The sequence below is a fragment of the Zosterops lateralis genome, assembly GCF_965231275.1.
Source record: "Zosterops lateralis genome assembly, chromosome: 2".
In the NCBI taxonomy this organism is placed as follows: Eukaryota; Metazoa; Chordata; class Aves; order Passeriformes; family Zosteropidae; genus Zosterops; species Zosterops lateralis.
In genome coordinates, this window is record NC_139763.1 from 24,596,566 (window position 1) to 24,610,164 (window position 13,599).

At 34.1% G+C, this 13,599-nt stretch overlaps 1 protein-coding gene across 1 annotated transcript in view; it reads left to right on the forward strand.

Annotated features, from left to right (window-relative positions):
• MYO16 (myosin XVI) overlaps positions 1-13,599 on the forward strand; it is a gene marked incomplete at its 5' end in the record, with an annotated part of 289,157 nt that overhangs the window by 139,380 nt on the left and 136,178 nt on the right. The window contains 1 exon segment of the mRNA XM_083883531.1: positions 5,261-5,408. Coding sequence (XP_083739657.1) covers positions 5,261-5,408 — 148 coding nt within the window.

The window sequence follows — 13,599 nt, forward strand, 5'->3', positions numbered from 1 at the left end:
TTATACACAGTTTCCTACTTGCATTGTTCCTAGATGGAGAAGCTGTATAGCAAGACACACTTTTGTTCCAAGTAACAAAAAAAGATTCTGTTAGATAAACATTTCCAAATCTACTCTTTTTTTTTTTTTTTTTTTTTAATATATAATTTTAAGTGTGTTTATGCTTTCTGAAGAGTTTCATAAAAATTTCTTTGGAAATATATCCAATTCTATTTTCTTGAGACAGTTCACTATACTCTAGAAAATATGATAGTTTATTCACAGGAAATGTCACTGCATGGGAAATTACTAACACTTTTCTCTGGTTTGTTTTATAATGAATGTAGGATAATTGTAAAGGAGATTCAAAACTAAAAATGTGTGATTTTGTTTTTCATTTATAAGCTCTTGTGGGAGGAATGCAAAATTAAATATACGTTAGCATGGACTGAAGAGCATCTCAGTTCAGTTTGTAAAAATAGACCTCAATACCTAAAGCTAAAATTTTATAGACCTGTTGTATTGTACATTTTTAGTTTGGGTATATTGTGTTTGCAGGGATGTGGGTTTATGAACAACTTTACTCAGAACTGCCAGTTTAATTCATAGCCATTCCCTGTGAAAGGATCCCTGTGAAAGAACCAGGTTCTTGTGTCAGTTTTCTCGTACACTAATTCTGTGCTTATATGATTCTCAAGCTATAGCATCAAATGAGAAAATGTAGGGGTCATCAGGTCAATTAACAAGTATAAACTAATTACTTATCTACCCTGCTATTCCTCATTTACTTGGGAATTGAATCAATTATTCTTACCAAATCTAAGGTAGCCAAAAGTTATGTAATTTACTGTCAAGAGAGACGAGCCTTATTACAGCAGTAGAATTGTGTTTTATATTTCTAAAATTTGCAGTTGTTCCTGCTGCTGGATTTGCATAGTAGATGTTGCCTTTTCTCAGCCACTCCTAAACAACTCACAAATGTTTTCTTGTCTTTACAAATAGCTGTGTTTAGGACAACATGGTTTTTGAGAACAAGCAATGTAGTTTCTAAGAATGCATAGCTGAAAGACAGATTACACTGGCCACATGCATCCCATCTGAGTGAAATTGTGCCAGGTTTAGACCACCATAAATGAGGGAAGAATCAGGCATCTTGTCTTTAGGAGGTTTAAATTCCACCCAGGCATACTCTGTATTTATTTGCAAGATCATTTGCAGCAGTATTTACTGTCTTGCACTGTTTAAACATAAATGAATAATTTAAATATGCAGAGCACCTGGTTTTGTCGAGCCATGAATTTATAACTCATTGATACTAATGGGGCTAAATATTGAGCCTCGTTTGTAAACAAAAATCCAGGTGACACTAGACTGCCTCCATCAAAGGGTTTAGGTGGTTTAAACTCCTCCACAGACAAATATTATGGGTGGGGATCCAGAACAATTTGCTAAGGGAAGGACATGCCAAGTGCATGTGTACAATTTATTACAGAGGGCAAGCCCAAGGTGGCACTCCTTGCATTTTGAGTGGACACCAGTGAATTTTATGACAGCTTCTTGTTCATGCTGAAGTTCATTTAGACCCTGGAAATTCTCTGAATTGCGTCACAAAGTTTATTCTTCTAACAGAAAATACAATATACCTAAACAACTGAAATGTTCCCTATGATTTTCATCATTTAGCTTTGATTAGTGCTTAAAGACAGATCTTCTGGAAAAAATTTAATATCATTCATAGAGAATTATTAACTTCTACAGCATAATAGTAGAAGACTGATTTTTTTTTCCCCCCAGAATGGTCCTTCAGGTAAGTTGCTATAATTTCTAAGATGAAAATTAATGCCTCTATAAATTTATTCAAATTACTCAAAAATAAATTTAGGAAGAGAAAATAAAGTCTGAAAAACTTATTCTCCACATTTTCTGCTTTGCTTTTCAGGCATTTATTTTCTTCACTCTTTGAAAAGCAAGGACTGATTTTTTTTTTTTTTTTTTAATTAAGTTACATTGAAATGGACTGACAAATGTTTTCTTGTCTTTACAAATAGCTGTGTTTAGGACAGCGTGGTTTTTGAGAACAAGAAATGTAGTTTCTAAGAATGCATAGCTGAAAGACAGATTACACTGGCCACACTTTTAATACAGAATTTGCTTGCTGCCTGTGTAGCTGCTGCGTAGATCAAGTGAACTGTTAAAGGAAGTAGAAATTTGTTTTTGCCTGTAAGCACAATTACCATTGCACAAAAATTACAGACTTTGCTTTGGAACTTTATTATTTTTCTCCCTTTTATTTCACACATAGATTAACAAACATGTTTCACTTTGTAGAAAAGCATACTACCATGATAATATTCTTTATGACTCTTAGCACTATGAAGATGATGCTATGTTTGATGCTTGCTGATTGGAAGCTTGGCTTTTCCTAACAGCTCTTCCCACTGCTGGAGATGCTAGTTGAGATGGAATGTATTTAGCCTTATTAAAGTGCAGGTGACTTGAAGTACTTGAAAAGGGCTGAATTAATTTGTGTCATCTGAATAAGTGATGTTTCCCATCATCAAAGTTAAATGATGGATGACCTTTGATAACATTTTTCCTGCTTGTATTAATCAATGAATGTTAAAAACACCTGAAGTGGTGGTTATACAAGCCTTAGTGAAGAATATTGCACACAAAAAAATGCGATTAAAGATTCACAGTGAACTCTTTTCAAATTAATTGATGGTTGGATTAGTTTTACTGTGAAATAAGTTACAAGCACAATAAAAGATGGAAATCATCCTTCAGGTTCATCGGTTCTGTTTTACCCTGTAGGAATGACAGCCAGGTAATGATTGATTCTGATGAAAGTGTGTGTCTAGGCCAGTCCTGCCATGATTGCATTGCTTCAATTTATAATGTGATGCAAAGTTACTGGAGCCAGAAACATACATGATTTCCCAAGTATGCTTTTCTACTTCCCATACAGGTTTGGGTTTTTTAGTTTTTTCTGTAGTGTAGCAGCAGAGGATTAGATAGATGATGCACAATTTCTCATAATATTGATTCTGTAATAGCAGTTGACTACTACATTTTGTAGGATGATTAAATGGGTCAGATCATATTTCCTTGCTTCATCAAGTCAGACCTACAACTCCTCTCCGTCAGTCCTACTGTCTCTTAGCCAGAATCCCAGGCATAGTTTTTGTTGCCAGCACGAGTCAGGACTTATCTCTGCTGTTACATAAAGAAAGAGTAGAGGATGTCCCTGGCTAATGTACCACTGACCTTCTGTACTCCTTACCTGGGATGTGTCCAGGATGATTTGGCCTGTGCGAGTAATTCTTTGAGAGACTGCATAGTTATATTTAGTTCGTGGACAGACTTTAGCTGCTGAGGCCTTTCTTAAAACAATATGTACAAGATTCACCCATTTAATTTTTTTCTCCGTCTACACTGTCTTTCAGCAGTATTCTCAAAGTCAGTATTCTCTCATACACACAATTTCAAGTAACCTCAGATTTGCTGTGTTTATTTCAACAGTATAAACAGAAACTTAAAGAACTTCAAAAGAGAAGTGGAATTTAAAATAAAATGACCAGACAAATACAGATGATACAGCAATAACCAACCTAACAGTGAATGAGCTGTTGTGGACATTAGCAACTGCGTGGTGACAGGAGCTGACATTCTGCCTGCTGGCCTAGTCATTGTGCTAATGCAACTACTGTGGACACTGATACACACTCTCATTCACCAAACTTCACTTTGCATTGGACAATGATGAGTCCAAAACTGGTTCTGAAAATATTGCTTTTCAGAAAAAGTAAAATATTGTTTTTCAGCTCAAAAAAAGTAAAAAATGAGAAAAACTCTAAAAGTGGTATGCATTTAGAGAACATGCTGTGCTGAAGGATGCATGCACCAATATTTACAATTACTGTATGTTTAAGAACTACTTCCAGTTCATGAAGAAAGGAGTCCTGAATGAATTGGTTGAACGCCAGGCTATGGGAAGCTATAGTTTAATATTCTCATCTGGTTGCTGTGTTCAAAAATCTGGGTCCTCCATTGCTGAGAAGTGCAACTTATACTCTAAACTCAACAGGCCTTTCCAGGGCAGGGATCCTTGCAAAGACTCAAAGAAAGCTCTGCCATACTGCAGATATTGAAAAACCTAAAGCTGCAGCAAAATGGACTGTGTTCTTGTGGTAGAGGTCCTCAGTTGTGAGTTGTGTGTGAAGAGATGTGCTTCTGGTCTTTGCACCACAGCTAGTATTTAAGTAATTATGAGATAAGTGTGCCAGCAGCTGGGTAAGTGGGAGCTGGGATCAGTTTCCCACTGACCAGAAGGGCCCTGACCTCTAGGTGCCATTCCCTTATTCTCTTAGTCTCTCACACCTGGAACCACATGGTGTTGTACTTCCAGGGAATAGCTCAAGAGTAGCCTGCCCAAAAGGTCCCTCTGTCTCTTCAGGGATATCTCTAAAATGCCTGTTATCCTGTGAACAGGATCTGAGGGCTCAATATTTCCTTTGCTTCTGTGCTTTGCCTCTTTCAGAATCTTAATGGGCCTGAGGTTATGCATGATCCTGTAAACTGGTTTTCTGTAGGCAAATCTCACTCAGATTCATCCTTCTACACTTTTCCCCCAGACTGCTGATTCACACAGCTTCTCATTTATTCAGGTCACCATATCTCTTCTGAGATGCCCATGTTTCCCCAGGCTCAGGTCAGTGAGCTTGTTGAAAACCTGCTCTGCAGAGGATTTGTCTCTTTGTAGATATCTAGAATCTAGGTGGTTAATCTAAACTATTAATCTCTATGTTCTTGATTACCAGTAGAGAAAGAAGAAATGCTTCCAAGTATGTTTTTTCAAGAGGTCTTGAATATCTCTCCCATTTTTCTCTTTCTGTTTAGAAGGAGGATAGAACAGATGCCAGTGCTCAGATGGCTACACTTTGGTGAGATGACTAATAGCTTGTCTTTTAGGAAGTCTTGCCAAATACAACAACTATTACAAATAAACATCAGTATCTTTAAAACTAAGTAGTTTTAATGATAATATAAAACAGTAAGTGTGGTAATATGTTTGTTCCAACAATTTTAATGGAATTAAGGTTTTATAAGTGATTTGCATAGAAAACCATGGGAGTATAAATGGTAATACCATATTTTATGGCTCCCCTCAGATCATTTTATAAGAAACTTTGTTCTTAACTGTTGCAATGGTGAATGGTTTAAGATATTTAAGTTCAGAACAATCAGTATAATAATGAATTTATGTTTGTTTCTTAATCAGCTAGGATTTATACATACATGTTGGAGAAATCTCGTGTCATTATCCAGCCTCTCAACCAGAGTAATTTTCATGTTTTTTACTTGATGATGGATGGATTATCTGCTGAAGAAAAATACACCCTGTACCTCAGTAATTTATCTGCACACAGGTAGGAAAACAACTTTATATGTAGTATTAATAGTTTTCTTATATTAATGCCTCTCTGCTGTTGAGGTCCTTCTTCCAACAGATAAAATTTTTCTAACTTCTCAATGAGTTCTGACATTATTTATTATGGAGTACATGCTTATGAAGATTTAGTTCTGAAGTGTATATATAGTATTTTAACAAGATCAGAGTTTTATATCCATTAACACTGTTCCCTTAAAGGAGAAAAATAAATTTATTAGCTATTTTTTGTCTTCTGTGGACTAGAGTAAATCTATTCTTTTTGGTTTTTTCCCTGGTGAAATTTTGTTTCTTAAGGTAAAACTTGTTTTATTTATTTATAATTTTCTTATGGAATATGTTGATTTTGATGAAATGGCACTAAATGTAACTTGTATCTCCATTTTCATTTTGATACTTATATCAAAGTACTCCATATCAAATTAATACGAAAAACAGAAACAAAAGTTTGGACTGCTTTGAACCCAAGGATAGGATTCAACAGCCAGCACCTAAAATTGTCTTTCTGTATGACTCCACAGAGCTGATTGCCTTAATTCCATTGAGTTCCCACTCAGCTGTATATATAGACTTACATAGAGCTGTGTGCTTTTGATGAAATGAACTACATTTGTGTTTTCATAAACACACGCTTTGGGTTTTTTTCAGGAAATTTTGTGAACATCTCAGAATTTATGAATTCAGATTATTTTAGAATGAAAAAATATTCCTCATTTAGTTAACTTGCCTTTTACTCTTCAATCTTTCCTAAGCGTCACTGAAATGAGAAAAAGCTATTTGGTATTAATGATCTTCTATTAAATTGACTGCCTTTAAAATGAATATAGTGATTAACTGTAGAAAGACCAATAGTAATTAAAATTATGTAAGAAGAATGTTTTAAGATGTTCATGTCTAAGTCTTTTTTCCCATGGATTTTTTTTTTCTCAACTTTTCATTTTTCACTCTGGGTAGTTACTTGAATAAAATAGCAATTCTAGATTTAGGACCTGTAAATAGAAAGACACCACATTAATTTTTGCAGAGAAAAGCTTTGTTGATTATGATTTTTTTTTCTTAGATAGAAGTCTTCCAACTAGCATTTTTAAGTAATGTTTTAAACTGTTACCATTTCTGTATGATACAGAATAGCATACAGCACTAGCTCTGAAGAAATCTCAGGCTAAATTCCGTTGTTAAAAATGATGCACTCAAAGCAGGGAGAAGAAGAGTTAAATTCTATATTTTAAATCATTTGAGGACTTTTGAAACCAAAAGCATTCTAAGTTCCTGATGATTACTTTATTCCTCTTCTAGCATAAGTTGTTTGGAAGCACTCAGTTTGTTCAAAAAGTGAAACAGTTTGAAGTCCCCTTGCAAGAAGCTCAAACAAGAAAGAAAAAAGTGTAAACCTGAATAATTAGATTCTCATGAACAAACCACTATCTGATAAGATTTGATAATCATCCAGAAAGAACAGAATAGTATTTCTAAATAGATGTCTGAACATTGCAGTACCAAAGCTTTAGTAATTTCTATGTAAATATTTGCATAAAGCTGCTTTTATCAATAAAGCTTTGCTTTGCCCATGTAGAGTAGATTATATCTTGCGTTATTGGGAGTATTTGGGCCAAACTTTTCTTACCTTAAACTCCTGTGAGCTAGATCTTTCTCAGCTGATAAAGTTAAATTACGGATGAATTTCTACTTCATCAAACTCATTCATGAGTCAGGAAGGCAGGATCTGGTCTCTTTTACAAGCTCATTATTTCTGGCTTAGTCAAATTTTGATGAGATCACATAATTCTGGTAACATCTATAAGTGATTTTTTTTTCATGTTTGCTTTAAACAAGTGTAATCTTGATTCAAATAGTAAAATTAACTAGATAACAATCCTTTTGAAACCTTTGGCAGGTGGTATCTGCCCTGTTGTTATTTGATAATTTTCTGTTCCTCTTCATATTGTTTGATATTGTACTTTTATATAGAAAGTTCAATGATCTTAGTAAATAATGGCTATTAAGATCACAAAGTACCTCTATTTTAACATTGTTTTCTTAAGCCATTCCAATGTAAGAAATAGGATGTAGTATGGGGTTTTTTATTCTTATTTTAGATAAAAGCACGTCAAAGATTTAAAGTAATTTTTTCAATATGATGCTGTAAAAGATGAGATGTAGATCGTGTTTTATGTTATATATAATCCTGGACTGAGAGGTAATGTAAATTGCTTAAAGGGGAAATCCCTCCCTTTTGGAATCACTAAGAATTTCTGTCAGGCTGAGGTGTCGCCCCATCGTGTAGGAGAAATTGTTTGGTGCTGTCCTGAGAAGGAGTTTGAGATCAGAAACTAAAATATTTGTTCTTGCAAGCATTATAATTGCTAAGGCATCATGTGAAGACAAATAGCTGGGCTCTTTCTATTGAGCCTACATACAATTAGGATCTTAAAGTAGCAAGAATTCAATCTACATAGGGAAGGCTTTGGATGAATACATCTCCCATCGTATCTGCATGTGGATCATGATGGATAAAGACAGAAGTAATTCCTGAAAGGTAAGATCATTTTTCAAAACTGAGCAAGGGAAGCATATCAGAAATGAAGAGAGAGTCTCGAAAGGGCAAGTGGAAGATTTTTGATTGACAACTACTCCCCTGTGTTCATTATATTCAGAAACTGATTTTTATCAGCAGATGGTTGATTGAAAAGTTCCAAAATTTCTATTAATTTACTGTGTTTCAAAGAACTTTAGAACTTCTTTATCTTAATGACGATAATTATGTGTAATACAGAGACATCAGCAATTTGAAGTTATATTCTTAATTTGCTCTTGATTTGCTCTGGATTTTTTTTTTTTCTGTGTGCAGATTACAGTCCATGACTGTAAGCAGTACTTTTGTGATCTCTGAAGTTTTTCCCCACAAAAAAAGCATGTACTAGGTCTTCTAGCACATTAATTTAGCCTCACAGTTACAGTAGATGCTAACTTAGTGATGAATCTTGCAACCAAGGTGAAACACAGAGCAGTAAGAGAAGTGACAGTGGTGATAGATAGATTTGTAAATGATCTTTCTTCACTCTGCTGAAGAAAGGATAGGAAACAAATGGAAAGATCATAGCAATAGGAAAGAAAATATATAAGTCTTACAGAAAATAAGTAGAAAGTCTTGCTTTTGTTGGTTTGGGCCAATTGCTTCATATCAGCATTTCTATTTCAAAGCTGTGGTATATAGAACAATGTAAGAATATCTTTGTGTCATAGTGTATAATATGTATATGTAAAATACTCAAGCATACTGTTATTAAAAATCATGTCCTTACATTTATACATTTGTATTTAATAACATAACTTAAGGCCTCTTAACTCTAGAAAATTATTTCAGAAAAGGCTATAGGTTAGAGAGCTGTTCAAATTGATGTTGCCACTTTCAGTTTAAACAAGGTTCCTACTTCTCCTAATTCATTGTACTGTAAAAACAAGTGAATAATTTCAAGCTCGGGAAAATGTTATATACACAGTCATGCAAGCTGAACTGTGGTCAGGGCATGCACTTTTTGTATTTGCATTATTAAACTGCTGTTCCCAGATGTGTAAAACTTTCCTTTTTCCCACAGAACAATGGTGTGCACTGCACTGTTTGTTTTCTCTGGCTGTGATGTTTCTTACAGCCCTTAAAAAGCAGTGAAACCCTTCTGCACCAACAGATGTAGATCAATTCATGGAACTGATGTATCTTCTTTTACAGTTTTTCAGTGCAGGTGCCCTCTTCACTGTCAATAGGAAAACTTGAATTCAAAATATAAAGGAGTAATTTTAGTAAAATGATTGAATTTTTAATTAAAGTCTAAACTGATCTGAACCTTGATCACTGAGAAAATAATTTGCCATTCTAAATTATAAGGTTGGTCTTCAAAATAAAAGTGTGATAAAGTGAATCAAATAGAAATGATCCCAATAAAGAGAGCCTTATGTATGATTTTTGGGTTTCCAGTCATCATCTTTCATAATAAGTACTAATACAACTTGTTAAAAATAATGATTGTTCTACTAACATCTATACTGATCCCCATTCTTTCTTTTCCTTACATATAAGAGCTCAAGATGTGAATTTTCAAGACTGTGAGTAGCCAGTTAGCACAGATTTCCCTTTTCAATACACTCAGGTGGCAGCCTCTCTATTTTCTAACTGTTGTAGATATGGACCATGAACACATTTCCATACTTTTCCTCTTCCTTTTCTTTCTTTGTATCTTTGGATGCCTTTTTTTCCCGTCCATTTGATTAAGTTCTCTTTTAAAATGCAACAGAAAGAAATTTTAATTTGAAACTACCTGTTTTCCATACCTTTACCAGTTTTCTACAAACCATGCTGTGCTAGTCTAACAGTAAATTCATAGAGAAAATTGTGTGGGTTTGGGCTTTTTTGTTTTGTTGTTGTTTGGAGTTGTTTGGTTTTATTTGGGGATGGTTTTGTGTTTGTTTTGGAGGGGGATTGTTTGTTAAGTCTTATTAGTGTTTTTTGTTGGTTTTCTTTTGTGTGTGTGTTTTAAGCTGGGTTTTATTTTTTTTAGTTTTCCCCACATAATTAGAAAAATAGGCATTCTAGGAATGTTCCAGTCCTCTGATGTTTGCATGCTGTTTCCTTGTATTCAAGCCTAATAGACAACTTTTTCTTTTGGATATTGACTTTGTTTAAAATTTCAGTACTGCCAAAAGCTCAGTTCACAGAGGTGATCACACAGGACCATTTTGATCTCTTTGCTTCACAATTTGCTTGATGCTGATACCTGTGTATGATGACTGGAGGAAAATCCAAGTGTTAGACTTAAGTTACAACATTAAAATTAAATAGATTTAAATGTGAATGAAACAGCTTCATCTGAAAGAGTTACATCAGATTTTCCTATCCTGCTGGAATGATAATTTCTGTATGAAGTGCCAAGTTACATCATTTTATCAAACTGTTGTTAGACATTGTGTGATGAAACTCAGCATAAGTTAGTTGTACCAAAAGTCTGAGTCTCATCCAAATAAAGCCTAGCATTGAGACTCCCTGAACTTCACTGTTGAGGATCAACTTAGTTTTAAAATCCTGCTAATAGAAACTACAGCTCTAGGCTACCAGGAAATTGGAATTATTTGTATTTAATTTTAGGAGGAGAGTAAAGATCATACTCAGAAGTTCCTCTGCTGTATTCCACTTTTGCTTTATGGGCAGTGTTAGCAAGGAGGAGAAGCTGTGGCAGGAGATGTTAGGATCAGAAACCATCCCTACAGGTGAATGGCCATGAAGGTCAAGTCCTTCTTCTTCCAAAGATCTCTTAAATTTAAAACAAACATTCATGTTCTGGTTGAACAAGTAAAGTTGTATTTTGTTGTTGTTGTTTTATACAGGTTTTCCTCTCCTAACTTGATTACATGCAGCACATTCTTTTTCTCTGAAAATGTTGCATTTTAAGTACACTGACATTATAAAGCAATGCAGTAGTACTAGTAGCTCAAGCTGCCTAGAGAGCACAGAGTATAAAGGCTTTTGGAGCGAACTTGACAATCTTTCTAAATAATGTGGTTCAAACACATTGGAGATTGCAAAAACAAGAGAGTTAGTTAAAAGTTATTTTTCCTGGAATTTGTTTCAGTACAGTAAGTTAATATGGATAGGTGAAGCCCTAAGTAAAAGAGAAAATTTTTTTTTTTATTTTTTTTGAAACTGCATGGTAGCAAATAACAAAAAATACACACTTCCATCAGTTTAATTGTATCTTCCTGATACAATTTATTTGTATTTCAGCTGTCTAGTGAAGGGCTTTAACAGTGAACATTTGTTCCTTGACTATCTTCATGCAATGCTACCATGAAAATCTGATTTACAACAAGTAGTACTACTTTAAGGGCAAGATGTGTACATTCTGAATGTAATGAGGCAATTCCATTTACTTAGATTCCAGCGAGGTCTGACAGCTCAACTAAGCCAAGCTAGTTATCAGGATGGTAATGGGGAGATATAGAAAGCAGATGTATTTGTCTGAGATTCTGGAGCAGATTTAAACTTGTTTCAGTGAGTTTAATATCTATGTAATCTGGAATATTTTCAATGCCAAGTTTTCAATGTCTAAATTTTATCTGTTGTTCTTTTGTGCTTTGCTTGTTTGCTTTTGCTGCTTAGGTTGTATTCTTTTCCTGTTTACATTATATTTACTGATGTCTTAACTTTTAAAACTCTTTCTTTTTTGAGACTGAACCACCTTTACTGCATGTAGGTAATATGCATATTCCAACAAAATACGTTTTCACATTTTTCTCTTTCATGTTTGTCCCTACCCTCATATAACTTCAGCTTCTAGTTCCCATTTATTTCAACTGATAATAGTTGATAGTCTTTAATCCAATACTCTCACCTTCTTCAGTTTTCCTTTGTTTTCCTCATTCATGAGTTTATTCAACGTGGTTTATTTTTTATGTAAGCAAGAATTGAACCAAAATGAATGTTTTGTGGGGTTTTTTTGGTGTTTTTTCTTTTATTGTTGTTATATCGTTTGTTTTTTTGGGTTTTTTTGGTTTTGTTTGTTTGTTTGTTTGTTTTTTGTTTTTGTTTTCATTTTGTTTTTGGGGTTTTTTTTGGGTTGGTTGGTTGAGTTTGGGTTTTTGTTTGTTTGTTTGTTTTGTTGTTTTTTGGGTTTTCTCCCTTATCCTCTTTTTCTTCTCTTATTCTTTCTTTGAAGCTCAGGCTCCATTAATCTCTTGGACCATGATCTTCAAGTGTCAGTGTTGATCTTTGCACTTCAAGGAAGGAAATGATCAGGGACAACACCAGGAATGACTGATGTTTGTGATTTGTTATGCTGGATAGTAATAATCATGACTAACTCAGTTTTATTGAGGATGGACACCAGAAACTACATTATATGTTGTATTAAGACACAACTTCATGTTTCAAAGTGATATTGATTGACAACAACTAATTTTATCTAATTCTAACGTAACATTTCACAATACGTATTTTCAGATATGTCTGAGATTAAAAAATAGAACAGAGTGTAAGTTTGGGGATTTTTTTTTTTTTTTCATTCAATATTGATCTCTAAGAAATATTGATTTTTTACTCTGTGGTCTAATTCATCTCATTTTACTTATTTGTGTGCTTCACTTTTGTTTGGCTTAGTCTCATATTTTAGGCTTAGACTGCCGTATTTTAATGAAAACTAGATGGAGCCCGAAAAAGCCTATTAGTGCACAGTAGCTAAGAATTTTTTCAGTGTTTTTTAGCAGCGGAAATACAATGGCTGGACCATATAGACTAAATCTTCCTCCTTAAGATCATCACTGTGCATGTTAATATTCAGGAAATACCTGGCAATAATGTCAGTGTTGTTAATATAAGTGTGGTTCTGAAAATTGACATTTCTTCTATCTTAAACCCCCTTTCCGTGAGACGTTTGTGGCTCATTGTGTCCTACAAGATACATTACTAGGGGGTTGGCAATGCAATTACAGAATATAATCAGGATGACATCTTAGGTTTTCAAAATAAAACTGAAATGTTAAATTGTGTCATCTGCTTTATTTTGCAAACTACGTGGTTATTTTTCTATTTGCAGATACCTACACCTCATACATAAGGTACACCTCTATGTTATTAGTTTTATTTCACAATATTTGTTTTGAGTATCTGGCTGTGCAGTTGTTTTGAGTGGTTCATCCTGAATTCAGGGTTAGTTACATACACACCTACACACTTGCATTCTAATTACATGTCAAGATATCCAAAGCATTTTTCTTCTTGAAAGCAGAAGCTACTTAGCTTAAGATTTTAATGATTCATTTATTTATTCCAGTTTTGACATTAGCAGCTTTTAATATTACTGCTTTATTCCCAAAGGATGCTTTAAAAAATTATACCTCCAGTGATGTTTAACAATCATTAGCTTACTTGAAATTCAAGAAGAATTTTTATTTAGCCAGGTAAAGGTAGTAAAATTGTCCTGAGACAGCTCAGGGTCTTTGTCTGAGGTCTCAAGTGTAATTGTTGTTTGTCTGGCTTTCAGAATAAATGCTGTAGAAATTCTGCTTTGTTCAAGAGTGCAAATCTTGAAACTCATATTCCTCTGGGTATTTTCTTTCATTTGATGTTTGATGTTTCATTTGATCCCCTCTTCATTGTATTATTCTTCATGCATATTGATTGACTA